At 51.9% G+C, this 12,196-nt stretch overlaps 1 protein-coding gene across 4 annotated transcripts in view; it reads left to right on the forward strand.

Annotated features, from left to right (window-relative positions):
• LPIN2 (lipin 2) overlaps nt 1–11,574 on the forward strand; it is a 75,211-nt gene extending 63,637 nt beyond the window's left edge. For all 4 annotated transcript variants that reach the window (XM_070452709.1, XM_070452708.1, XM_070452707.1 and 1 more), the window contains exons 9-20: nt 1,873–2,060; nt 3,730–3,823; nt 4,202–4,271; nt 4,895–4,984; nt 5,590–5,672; nt 6,682–6,826; nt 7,843–7,991; nt 8,667–8,753; nt 9,497–9,649; nt 9,935–10,049; nt 10,609–10,712; nt 11,042–11,574. In XM_070452709.1, coding sequence (XP_070308810.1) covers nt 1,873–2,060; nt 3,730–3,823; nt 4,202–4,271; nt 4,895–4,984; nt 5,590–5,672; nt 6,682–6,826; nt 7,843–7,991; nt 8,667–8,753; nt 9,497–9,649; nt 9,935–10,049; nt 10,609–10,712; nt 11,042–11,186 — 1,423 coding nt within the window. In that variant the 3' untranslated portion in view covers nt 11,187–11,574. The remainder of the gene's footprint in view (nt 1–1,872; nt 2,061–3,729; nt 3,824–4,201; nt 4,272–4,894; nt 4,985–5,589; nt 5,673–6,681; nt 6,827–7,842; nt 7,992–8,666; nt 8,754–9,496; nt 9,650–9,934; nt 10,050–10,608; nt 10,713–11,041) is intronic.
• The last annotated feature ends 622 nt before the right edge of the window (nt 11,575–12,196 follow it).

The raw sequence follows: 12,196 nt of genomic DNA on the forward strand, positions 1-12,196 counted from the left end.
AATTGGGTTTTTAAGGGGAGAGAACTGAAACTGGTCCTTTTTTTTTTTCATTTAGAAAGTTAAAACGTAAGCTATCTTGACATTACCTCTGTTTCTGACTTCCCGGTCCTTAATCATTTGTTTACATTGGGACAAATATAAGACATTTAGTTTCCTTTTTTAAAACACGCGGAGCATGACTGCTGCACTGGGGCCACCTGTGCTGTTGCGGCCTGACCACCTGGGCCCGTAGCTGCTCACATCATGAGTGTTTCTGGAAGCAAGACAGTGAGGCTGTTGGAATGCTCACGGGCATTCATTTTATCATTGTGGTCACCGGCACCCTGACTGAAGAGCTAGTGTTTGTAACTGGAGCTGAACTTGACCCTGAAGCACACAGTCTCATGGTTCTAGCTGCCTGTTGTTGAGTTGGTCGGCGTCCTCCATGTATTCAGCGGGGGCGTCAGTTAGGGTCACACCAGCTGCTGTATCTGATAAAACTCACAACCTCAGTGGCTTGATGGCTGCAGTTCATTTCTTGCTCATGTGATGGCGTTGATGGGGGCCTTGCACATGGGGGCTCTGGAGCACCAGCCCCTCCCATCCTGAGGCTCCGCCGTCCCCGTGGGGCCTCGACAGGGAGAGGGGAGGGCCGTTGGGGGCGCAGTTTTCAGGGGCCCGGCTTGGGAAGGAGGCGGCACACGCCTTCTGTCCCCAGGGCCAGCACAGTTGTCTGATCACATGGCTGCACCTGCCTGCAGGGACCACCGTGTGCCCGGGAGGGTGAGGGCGTGGTGCCTGTGGTTCACTCCGAGGTCAGCCTTGCTGGGGCCCAGCACAGCAGCGGGGTTTGCTGCTTGGCCTTGGCTTTTTCACCGTCTCCAGGTAGCAGCACATTCTGTTGACCCGATTAATCTCAAAACTGTGTTGTGGGTGTGCATCACTCAGTCCCGAACACCAGAATTTTCTCTTCAGAGGCTCAAGTGCAAAACACGGTCTTGTTTGAAGCTGCTTTCTCTTTAGGTTTTATCTGTACTCTGCTGCCACCTGCTGCTCAAATTTCAGATTTTTTTCTAAAGATCATGTAACTTCATGAGATGACACGCATTTATATGCTAGCTTTTAAAAAAATAAAGGAATTTAATAATTCTAGAAGTATTTCAGTGACATTAAGTATCCGTCCAAAAGGTGTAGAGCAGCAAACGTGACTAAGAGATGTAAGGTGTCATTTCCCCATCCTTTTTCTCTCAAATTTATGCTCCATTACGAAAAGTTTCCTTTAGGATCAGCTTCTAAAACCTGGCTTCCACGCCTTGTTTAGAAAACTGAAAACATTGAGTAACCTCGACTTTGGTTCTGGGGCTCACCACTGTGTAGGAACAGTTTATTTCTGGTTTCTTGGTGCACTGTTTTCTTGAGGTGTGTCCAGCCTCCTGAGAATTTTTACTTGGTTAATTTCTTTGTTTTGTTTTCATGAAGTAACAAATGAATTTAGAAAAGCCTTGTTTTTAACAATAATACAACCTTGGACGACAGCAATTTTCTACGAGTTGAGTATAGTACCACAGCCTCTTGTAGGAAGTTAAGATCAGAAGGTTTCCAGACATCAGGTTTTTCTTACCCTGTCATTTTTGTCATGTAAATAAATGCTTGTAACTCTTTCATCCCTTTCATTTAAGTCAGAAAGGCCATCCCTGAAAGGTCTGCATGACTGAGTGGTGTGTGCGTGTTTACTGTGTTAATTGCTCAGCAGTGCTGTTGGGTTGTGTCGGCGTCGTCTAGGGTAGGAGTCTGAACGCTGCCTGAGCAAAGCTGCCTCCATGGGAGGGAGCCCTGAGCTTGGCCGTCGGGCTCACGGCAGGGGTGTGACGGCCAGTGCCTTTCTCCCCACAGCGAGTCGGAGCCCGGCTCCCGGCAGTGGCCTGAGTCCGACACGCTGTCTGGCTCCCAGTCCCCCCAGTCGGTGGGCAGCGCAGCGGCCGACAGCGGCACCGAGTGCCTCTCGGACTCTGCCATGGACCTGCCCGACGTCACCCTGTCGCTCTGCGGCGGCCTCAGCGAGAACGGAGAGATCTCCAAAGGTAGGCGGGCAGCCTCGTCTGCCCTGGGTGGTGGAACCGTGCCGGGAACGCAGCCCTGGGCTCTCATGGAGGTGGCGGGGTCTCCCTCCGCCCCTCATTTAGGTGCCTCGTGTTGGGGTGACCCAGCGTGTTGGTGGGTGGGAGGGCTGTGGGCCTGGGGGCTGGTTCTCAGGCGGCCCCGTGTACTGGGCGGCCGGGGTCAGCTCAGCCCCAGCCGCCTTCTCTCCTGTGAAGTTGCTGGAATAATTGTCGGGCTGGGACCTGGCAGCCCCCAGTCTGAGCATGAGAAGAGGGCCTCACATTGCCAAAGCTGTCTGCTGAGCGAAATGGTCTTTTTGGCAAAAGTAGAAGGGGCTACTCTGTCTGAGAGTTGGCCCAGGAGAGTCAAGTTGCTCATGAGAAAGGGGGTTGCTTAGCAGGGCTGGTTCCAACAACCCTGCGGGACTTGAGCACCTGTGTGTCCGACTGTCCCAGCCAGTTCTTCGGCCTTTCTGGCCTTACCTCCTTTTGTAAACTGAACTCTTCATGTTTTCTCACTTTGGCTGCTGGCCCTTGATGGATTTTCCTCTAAGGAAAGATTTTCTGACTAACGTCATCTTTTGTCTTGTGTGTGTGGCAGGCTGGGTTGCCCTGGGCCTCTCGGCTGGAACTCCCTAAATCCTCCTCTTCTTGGGGTCGTGGGGTGATCACTTTTCCATCTCTTAACTTCTGTTTACTTTTTGCAAGAAACTGAGTGTGTTATGGCCAGTGGTTCCTTCTAGGGACAAAATTAGGTCACGTTAGAATCCTCTTAAGCCCTCCCTTTAAAAAATAGGGTGGAGGAGGGGACATACAATTTATGTAAAACTGTAAAACTTATGCTTAAAAGACCATTAACTTAGGTAGCGTTTGTTATTGGGGGAGGCAGAAATGGCAAACAAATAGTACGTAGATGACCAGGAGGAACAATCCCAGCGACAGTTTCCTGTTATTAGAGTTTTCTCTGAATTAGAGGATAGCCTCTGGGAACAGGGGACAGAAAGTCACACTTGACCCTCGTTTGTTCTGCAGGAACTTGGGATTTGTTTCTTCTTGAGAGACCCTCAGCCAAATTCTGCTGTGTTTGGCTTCTCCCTCCAAGCACTATAAAATGCTTGGGTGGTTTTCTCATGTAGCTGCACTTGTGCACTTACAGCTGTAAGACCCCACGAACATTCCCCATTTATGCTGTTAGAAGTTGCCTGGTGGTCAAGGGTTTCACACCTGCTTCTGAGAATGAAGCTCAGCAGTTTTTGCTGGTTATGGAGTTGAGTGTGTGTGAACCCGGGCCTTCATGTCTCCCTCCCTCTCACATCTGTGATCTATTTGCCTCAAAGTCCCTAGCTTATCCCTTTCTCCTGTTTTTTTTTGTTTGGTTGGTTGGTTTTTGGTTTTGATTTTTCACTACTGTGGGAAGAGTGGTAGAAGAGGGGCAGTAGAAAAGAAGTGTTTTTTTTCTTGTCCAGGGAAAAAAAAAAACCACAAACATCTACCATTTGTTGTTGATTCTCATAGAAAAGATAGTTGTTGCGTTTTTTTGTTTGAAGTTTTTTTGATCCTGTTGTCTGAGTTTGAAGGGAGTGTTGTAATAAGCTCATGTGGATGTTTATTCATGTAATCTCTAACCAGATGGATAATTGTTACCTTACAGAGAAATTTATGGAGCACATCATTACGTACCATGAATTCGCAGAAAACCCTGGACTCATAGACAATCCCAACCTTGTGATACGGATATATAACCGGTAAATACTCTTGCTTTTTCATTGTTTATAATTGTTAAATAGTCTTGCAGATTTTTTCTTTCCCTAAGTGCTACATAGTTTTTAATTATTATACAATTTCGCACTATGCCCATTTCATATACATGGGCAGCGACTTTGGAGTGAAGCTGAAGCTTCAGCTTTTATTTTCAAGTGAAGCTTGAAATGCTGCTCTGTTTTACACGTTGGGCTACTTCCCTGCTTGGAGAAGTTTGGCTTGAAGCAAAGATTGCTTATGTGGCAAGACACTGAGCTGATCACATCTTCATTGGAAAGAATAAGGACTTTGTTATTGGCATTTCTGCGTCCTCTCCCGCCCTCTGCTCGCTCTGACGGTCATGCCTGGCTTTGCTCTCACAGTTACTACAGCTGGGCGTTGGCAGCCCCCATGGTCCTCAGCCTTCAGGTCTTCCAGAAGAGCCTGCCCAAGGTGAGTTGTTGCTCCCCAGAAATGTCTGCAGCACACAGCGCTTTGAGAATCCGTGTGTGCATGTCTCTGAACTGGGTGCTGTTCCGTTTTACTTAATATTATAAAGTTAATACCATCACTCAAATCATCTCATGCCCAGAAACCCAGGAAATTGGCTGGGCTGCCATATCTGTCATTTTTGCTAGATATTTATACCAGTTTCTGATTGTGTGTCAAGGTTGAGAGATTTCACTGTTAGTTAAATATAGGATAAAAACATTTCCTCCCATTAATAAGGAAAGGAGCAGTAAGAAGAAGGTGACATGGCCCCCGGAAGCATGGCGTCAGTGTGGTTCCTTCAGCTTATGGCTAATGAGCCTGTTACATAGAAGCTGAAGCTTGGAATCTGTGCACCAAGGTGACATCATCGGTTGGTCCTCATAACTCGAGAAGGCAGAGAAGGGAGAGCAGCCCACCTGCCAGCCCCTAAGAGGGGCCAGACCACCTGGCCTGACAGCACAGAACAGCCGCGAGAGAGGACGCCGGCGGGTGGAGGCATCGTCACCGTTCTCTGGTTGAGGGTAGAGAGGGGTCGAGTGCCCTGTGACCAGGATGCTGGGCTAACCTGCGTTCATTGTTTTCAGGCCACAGTCGAGTCCTGGGTCAAAGATAAGATGCCAAAGAAATCTGGCCGCTGGTGGTTCTGGCGTAAGAGGGAGAGCATAACCAAGCAGGTAACCGAGCTGGAAGTGGGCTGAGAAGAATGACTCTTTCATTTATCCAGAAACCCTTTTTTGCCAAGCACAGGGAAGTCCCGTTTGGGCTCCATGATGCTCTTTCACAATAGTCGGCACCGTTTGTGAACAGCTACTTGTGCAGGTCAGATACTGGCGCTTCGCGTGCATCACCCGCCACCTTCACTGCCGCCCAGCGGTGCCGGGATGTGGACTCCTGTGTACCGGCAGGAGTGGGGCTGGTGAGGGGTGGGGCTGCGCCGTGACGTCACGTCAGCCCCCAGGAGGAGGGGACCCCCGTGCCCTCGGTCCCCGCCTGGGCCTCGTGGGTGTGGCCAGGTGATACGCTGTGTGGCTGAGCTGATGCCCTGTCACAGTCCTCACCCCTGGCTTGGTGGCAGCAGCTTTTCGCACACACAGCGTATGACTTCTTTCTCAGGTTTCTGTCCTTTTGGCTCAAACTAGAGGAAGTCTGTTTCTTAAGCGTTTTTAATTTGTGGATTCAGACAGTGCTTTTGCTGATTCCTGGAGGGAGCTGCTGATGGCTTTTTGCTCCGTCAGTAGGGTGAGAGCTGCTCATCATCACTGTCATCCTGTCGTTGCAGCTGCCAGAGGCCAAGGAAGGGAAAGTGGAGGTCCCACCGTCCAGTGACCGGCCATCAAGCACAAAGGAGCCAGCCAGCGGCAGGTGACTTTGACAGATTTGTGTAATTCTTATTCAGAAATGTTTTGTTCAGTGGACAGTCACTGGCTTCATTGTGCCACTCAGTTAACAGATAACTTCTGCTTTTCTTGAAAAATACCATCAGCTTAGGGAATTCCCTGATCATCCAGTGGTCAGAACTCAAAACTCACTGCTGGGGCTCTGAGTTCGACCCTTGGTCAGGAAACTAGGTCCAGCAAGCCGAACCATGTGGTGTGGCCAAAAATATATTTATGTCTTTATATATGTATCATCAGCTTAGAATCAGGATACTGATTGCTGCTTCCTAAGCACCTTGCTCCTGCTCTGGAGCCGTGAAAACAGGTACCCCTGACATGCAGGCCTCTGGGAAGCAGGTCTTGGGGAATCAGAAGATGTGAAGTGCCTGGGGCCCTGCCCCCTGGCTGGCAGGCACAGCAGGAGACATGACAGAACCTCAGAGATGGGTACGGGTCCCTTTGGTTTCTTGGGAGGAGTCTGCCCTGGACACATGGCCTGGCTGCCTGAGGGGATGGATCACGATGCACCCGTTCTTGTTTCTGCCACTGTGTTCCTTCCTCTATCACATCTTTTGTTCTCTTCCCATCCCTGACTCTTGGGTTCATCTTCCTGTTCTTTACCCTCTTCTTTTTAAAGAATTGTGTAAAATCTTTCTTGTTAGTCTCTTAAATCACTGTAAATGTTCATACTTTCTATAACTTGTACCTTTTAAAACATACATATCCCTTGCAACAGGAATCAGCAGACCTAGTAGCATTCACTGGTTCTAGCAGAAAACAGCCAGTCATATCAGGAGAGTGACCCTGGCCAGTCGAGAAGGGAGGAGGAGAGTGACCCTGGCCGGTCGTGGAGGAGGTGGATCGTGCAACGTGGACCCTGGGTCTGGCTCCTCCTGGGTGGATCTGGGACTTCTCTATCTCTTCCAGATCCTGAATGAAAAGCTGTTGTTTGTAGACGCCCCTCAGCCTCTCCAGTAACAGACTGTGTTTGACAGGTCGGCCGAGGACGACTCATCGAGTGATGAAGGGTCCCAGGAACTGGAAGAGTCCATCAAGGTGGACTCCGCCCCCACAGAACCCCCAAGCCATAGTGGCACAACCTCCTATAAGAAGTCTCTTCGTCTGTCCTCAGACCAGATCGTGAGTTACGTGTGGTGTGGGTGGGTCCAGTCTCATGAGCCTTAGTAACCGGTCGCCTTGATGAGCCTCCCCTTCTGTCGGCCCAGCCCCACGCCTCACACGCAGCCCAGTGCGTGGCCACGTAAATACTCACAGGAGAGTGGCAGCCCCACCCTGGGACCCCCAGGGTTCCCTGGGATGCACTTTTCCCTCCTTCATCCCTAGGGCTCCTACTTCTGTGTCTGGGAGTGAACCAGGGCACCTGTGCTTTCAGCCTGAGTCTTACACATCCAGACTGGCTCTGGGCCCCACGCTGTCTTGTAGGAGCCATAGCCAGAGGAAAATGACATCTACCTAGATGCAGTCTCCCTCTTCCTGTCAATTTCCCACTTCCTCACCTTAACCCATTTTCAGTATGAATTGGTCCTGCTGTGCCCCAAGGGGAAGGATCTCTGGTACACAGGATGTTCCGGGTGGTGGGGAGGGGACCCGGAAGCAGGGGTCAGAAGGGCCCTTGGACACCTTATACATAGTTCAGGCCAAGGTTCCTCAGCCCAGTCCCTGAGCCCCAGGTGCGGCCCCGATCCATCCTCCCAGAGCTGGGTCTTGAGATGCTACTGGCAGTCTGGAGAGTGTTGATTCTGTTCCAAAACTGTTTTCTGTTGCTTTTCCTTGCCCTTTTTTTTTTTAATAAACAGTTAATTTGTTCATGTATTTCTGTCCCATGTCTGTTCACACACATTTATATATTTTAGAGATTAGGATCGTTTCTCATGTAACCTTGTATCTTTTTTAAATTAATTTTAATTGGAGGCTAATTACTTTTCAATATTGTGGTGGCTCTTGCCATCCATGACATGAACCAGCCACTGGTGTACATGTGTCCCCCATCCTGAAACATTGTATCTTAAGCAGTTTCTCTGACCACATTTTCTTGGAAAGTGTGACTTAATTGTTGAGCATGTAATCCTATCGAAGTGATGTACCTTTAGTTTTCAAAGCTCTAATTTTGCTGATTCTTACACTTTTTATGAAAGGCGAAACTGAACCTCCAAGATGGCCCAAACGACGTCGTGTTTAGTATCACAACCCAGTATCAAGGCACCTGTCGCTGTGCCGGGACCATTTACCTGTGGAACTGGAACGACAAGGTCATCATTTCCGACATTGACGGGACGATAACCAAGTAAGCGGGAGCCCTGGGGTGGCGAGCGGAGGGCCCAGCGCTGTGTGCAGAGGGCCAGGGGCTCCCTCACCTGAGTGACCAGCCACCTTCAGGAGGATTTTTAAACAACGTGCACTGAGAGGTCCTGAGTGCAGTCCCCACAGAATCATTCTATGGATGGAGGAGGTGGGTGGGGCCATACAAACATAAGGGCAAAACATCTGGGGAATTCCCCTGGCAGCCAAGTTAGGACTCAGCACTTTCACCTGTGAGGGCCCAGATTCATTCAGTCCCTGGCTGGGGAACTAGGATCCCGCAAGCCTTGTGGCGCAGCCAAGTGACTATAATAATAATAACAACTCTTGGAAAGATTTAATTATTTGGTCTCCAAATTCTTGCATGGGGAGGAAAAAATAGAAGCTGTTGCAGTTAAAGAGGAGGCCGTGTGGTTGTAAATGCCCTGAGAGTGAAGGGCCGGCCCTTGGGTCTGGTGGTGCTCTCAGAAGCTCCTGGGTGAGGTCCTTGGCTTGTGCACACACAGACCAAGGAAACCGCCTTGTGGGCTGCCACCACCCCCCAGGCCCCCTCCCTGCCCCCAGCGGCTGCCGTTAACAGAAGCTGGTGTTTCAGTAACGGGCAAACTCTCCGCTCTACGTGCTTGGTTCCTGACACCTCCTCCTGTTTCCACTCTCTCAGGTCTGACGCTCTGGGACAGATTCTTCCGCAGCTGGGCAAAGACTGGACGCACCAGGGTATCGCGAAGCTCTACCATTCCATCAACGAGTAGGTGCCGGACCCTGTGGCCAGTGAGCTGGGATTTTGCTGGACCTGTAGAAATAGTCCCAGGAAATCTTGTTTGTGATCCAGCTTTCTCACTCTCCCTTCTCACTACTTACTGGAGCCTCCCGCAAGGGAGAGAGTGAGCCACCACCCATGGGACAGGAGCCATGTGCCTGGCAGATTACACCTTGTTCTTGCACAGGGCTGCAAGTCCTGTGTCAGTAGTTCCAGCTGTACTTGGGTTTGTAGCCGTAGTTTAGTCATTTGCAATTTTTGTTAGTACTTTTAATTGTATTTCTTGAAGTGGGTGATAGATATGTGCATGGGGGAATCAATCTGCCAGGTGGTTTTCTCCATCGAGTACCTTTTGTGAGAACATAGTGCTGTGGCCTTTGTGGGAATCCTGATGCATCCGAGTTAAATCAATCTGCAGAACTGCAGTGTCTTAAGCAGAGTTTGAGAATGTCCCAATAAAGACAGCCCCTAGTTTTTTGTCTGTTTTATAACTGGCTTCTGTAGATATCTTATTACATGACACCTTAGCATAATCCCTAATCACATCTCCTCCATGGTGTTTTTCATGGAGTGGTGAGATCTTTATAATCCTGATGATGCTTGTGTTAAATTTAGGAATTTTACTTTCATGGGAGGTGAGAGGAACTTTATTGGGACCTTTAAAAAGAAAAAATGCATTTCTGCCCCTTTAGCTGAAGCACACGGGCTAAACAGGACGCGTTCTCTTCCAGGAACGGCTACAAGTTCCTGTACTGCTCGGCCCGCGCCATCGGCATGGCCGACATGACCCGCGGCTACCTGCACTGGGTCAACGACAAGGGCACCATCCTGCCCCGCGGCCCCCTCATGCTGTCTCCCAGCAGCCTGTTTTCTGCCTTCCACAGGTGTGTGTGCATGCGTGTGTGTGTGCGTATGTACCCATGGGGGCCGGGGCCTGGCTGGACTGTATCTATTGCAGAGCTTCTGGGTCTGAGTTCCATGTTACTCTAGCTCCACACCGCTCACCTGGTCTGTGTCAGACACAGCTGAGAAAAGTCAGGCTGGCAGAGATGGAGAAAGATACCAGTTACGAAGGATTTAGCAAAATGGATAGTTGTGGGTTTTCAGACCACATACCAGGGAAAACTGCCATTTTGGATTTGGTGGTGATACTTCTGTCTTTCTCCTAGGGAAGTAATAGAAAAGAAACCGGAGAAGTTCAAGATTGAGTGTCTGACCGACATCAAGAATCTCTTTGCCCCAGCTCAGCAGCCCTTCTACGCTGCCTTTGGGAACCGCCCAAATGTAGGTGTTTGCTCTGGGCTGCACATGCGGGCACCATGGGAGGCATGCACAGGACAGTGCTTTAGGGTGTAGGCGGGTCATAGTCTTCCCCAGGCATGTGGGCGCAGTGAGGTCTGCTGTGCTGGGTGGGTGCTCACTTCATCTGCGTGTTTGCTCCCGCAGCAGGGAGGCGCTGGGGCGCAGACCTGCCCTGGGATGCCCATCTGTGACCAGGGGCTTCGGTTCCATTTCTGTGAATTCTAAGCTGAGCCTTAGTTCTGCCCCCCAGATCCATGGCTTGAGCACTGCCTCTCCCCCAACCCCCAGCCACGAATGCTTCCCCTCTCCTACTCTGGGGCCTGGAGTCTCCTTGGCACCCATGTTCTCTGGCTTCCCAAGCACCCCCTGCAGTGTGCGTTGGCCTCCCTCTTTAGGCAGTGTCTGTCTAAAGCTCAGCCTGGGTGGCGGCTGCCCCAACTCCACATGTTCTCCATACGCCGCTTCCTGTGATGCGGTGCTTCTGGCTCACAGGGGGCCCGAGAACTTTTCAGTAACCACCCTGCTTTGTTTCCTGCGGCAGGACGTCTATGCTTACAGACAAGTGGGTGTCCCAGACTGCAGGATCTTCACCGTGAACCCCAAGGGCGAGCTGATACAAGAAAGGACCAAAGGAAACAAGTCCTCGTAAGTGTGTTCCCACTTCTCAGCCCTGGCGCCGTGCAGCCGGGGGCCAGGTGTCAGAGCCGTGCCCGCCCTTGGAAGCCTCCGCTCTGCCAGGCTCTTTCCACCCCTTCTGCCAGAGCATGCTCCCCTCTGCTGGGGCATCCCCCACCTCTGTGCCCCCTCTGCAGCCGCTGTTGGGGGTGGCTGGGGAGCCTAGACTCTGAGGAGGGAGGTGGACCCCTGGAAAGGAGGGCGCCGGTCTGGGACCCTTCCTTTCTGGCTTCACGGCCTGCCGTCTCGTGCTCTCAGGTCCGGTGCTGAGTCACAGTATGTGTCCTCCCCACTCCCAGGTACCACAGGCTGAGCGAGCTCGTGGAACATGTGTTCCCGCTTCTCAACAAGGAACAGAATTCCGCCTTCCCATGCCCGGAGTTCAGCTCCTTCTGCTACTGGCGAGAGCCGATCCCCGAGGTGGACCTGGAGGACCTGGTCTGAGGCGGCACCCCTGGCAGGGGGCTGGATTGTGGCCCCCGCAGCAGGGGAGGCGACCGGCCTTCTGCTGGACAGAGGATGCGGGGACCCTCCCGGCCACAGGTGTGGGATGGCGCGCTGCCCGCCGGGCGCCGGCAGGAATGGGCTGGGGAGCTGCCGGGGCCGGACGCACCCCCCCGTGCCCTCCCGGACCCGGGGCTGCCCTGTGGTGCCGGCGGCCGGCACAGCAAGGGGCTCAGGCCTGAGGCCCGGGCTCCAGTCACCGGCCTGGCCTCCCACATGCTCTGTATCGAGTTGCGTGCCGGGTGCTCCTTCAATTGCATAATTTAAGAAGAAAAGAGAAGCTAAGAGTGGACCAAACATTGCACAAAGTAAAGTGTTCTAATTTCCACTGGGCAGTTGAGAGTGTTTCTCTCTCTGAGAGGAGGGCTTGCTTGTAGGGAATCAGGGTCCAGTTATTGATGATGTCTGAATCGCCCGCTCACTTCTCCCACGGGCTCCTCCCTCCATCTCCTCCATGGAAGAAGGATGCTGGCTCTGGCGCCTGGGGCTTCAGGGGAAGGAAGGACCATCACCTCCTCACCCTGACCGTTCCTTGGCAGGGACTTGAACTGTTGTGTCTTGGACCCACCGGAAGGCACGGGTCTTGCAGGATGTGTGTGATGTTGTGAGAGTGGTCCTGGCAGCAGGAGTCGGTTAGCCAGCAGGGAAACTCAGTTCTCAGGGAGGCCTAGAGATGCAGACGTGTGCTTGTGCCAGGCCCCGGGAAGCGGTCTGTTGCCCCTCCCCCTGCCTGCAGCTGAGCAAGCCACTCAGGAAGGGTTCTGTCCACACGCCCCTCCAGGGCTGTGAGCACGAGCCTGCAGAGATGAGCTGGTGCGGACAGCCCCCTCGGGCTTAATATCAAGAGAACTGTTAGAGAGGATGCCCTCGGGACCAGTGGTGACCTCATGCAGCCCCGCGTTGGGTGAGAAAGCAGTGAGCAGGTTCGAGTCGGGGGAGAGCGGGGTGAT

This window comes from Odocoileus virginianus, chromosome 22 (genome assembly GCF_023699985.2).
Source record: "Odocoileus virginianus isolate 20LAN1187 ecotype Illinois chromosome 22, Ovbor_1.2, whole genome shotgun sequence".
Classification (NCBI taxonomy): domain Eukaryota; kingdom Metazoa; phylum Chordata; class Mammalia; order Artiodactyla; family Cervidae; genus Odocoileus; species Odocoileus virginianus.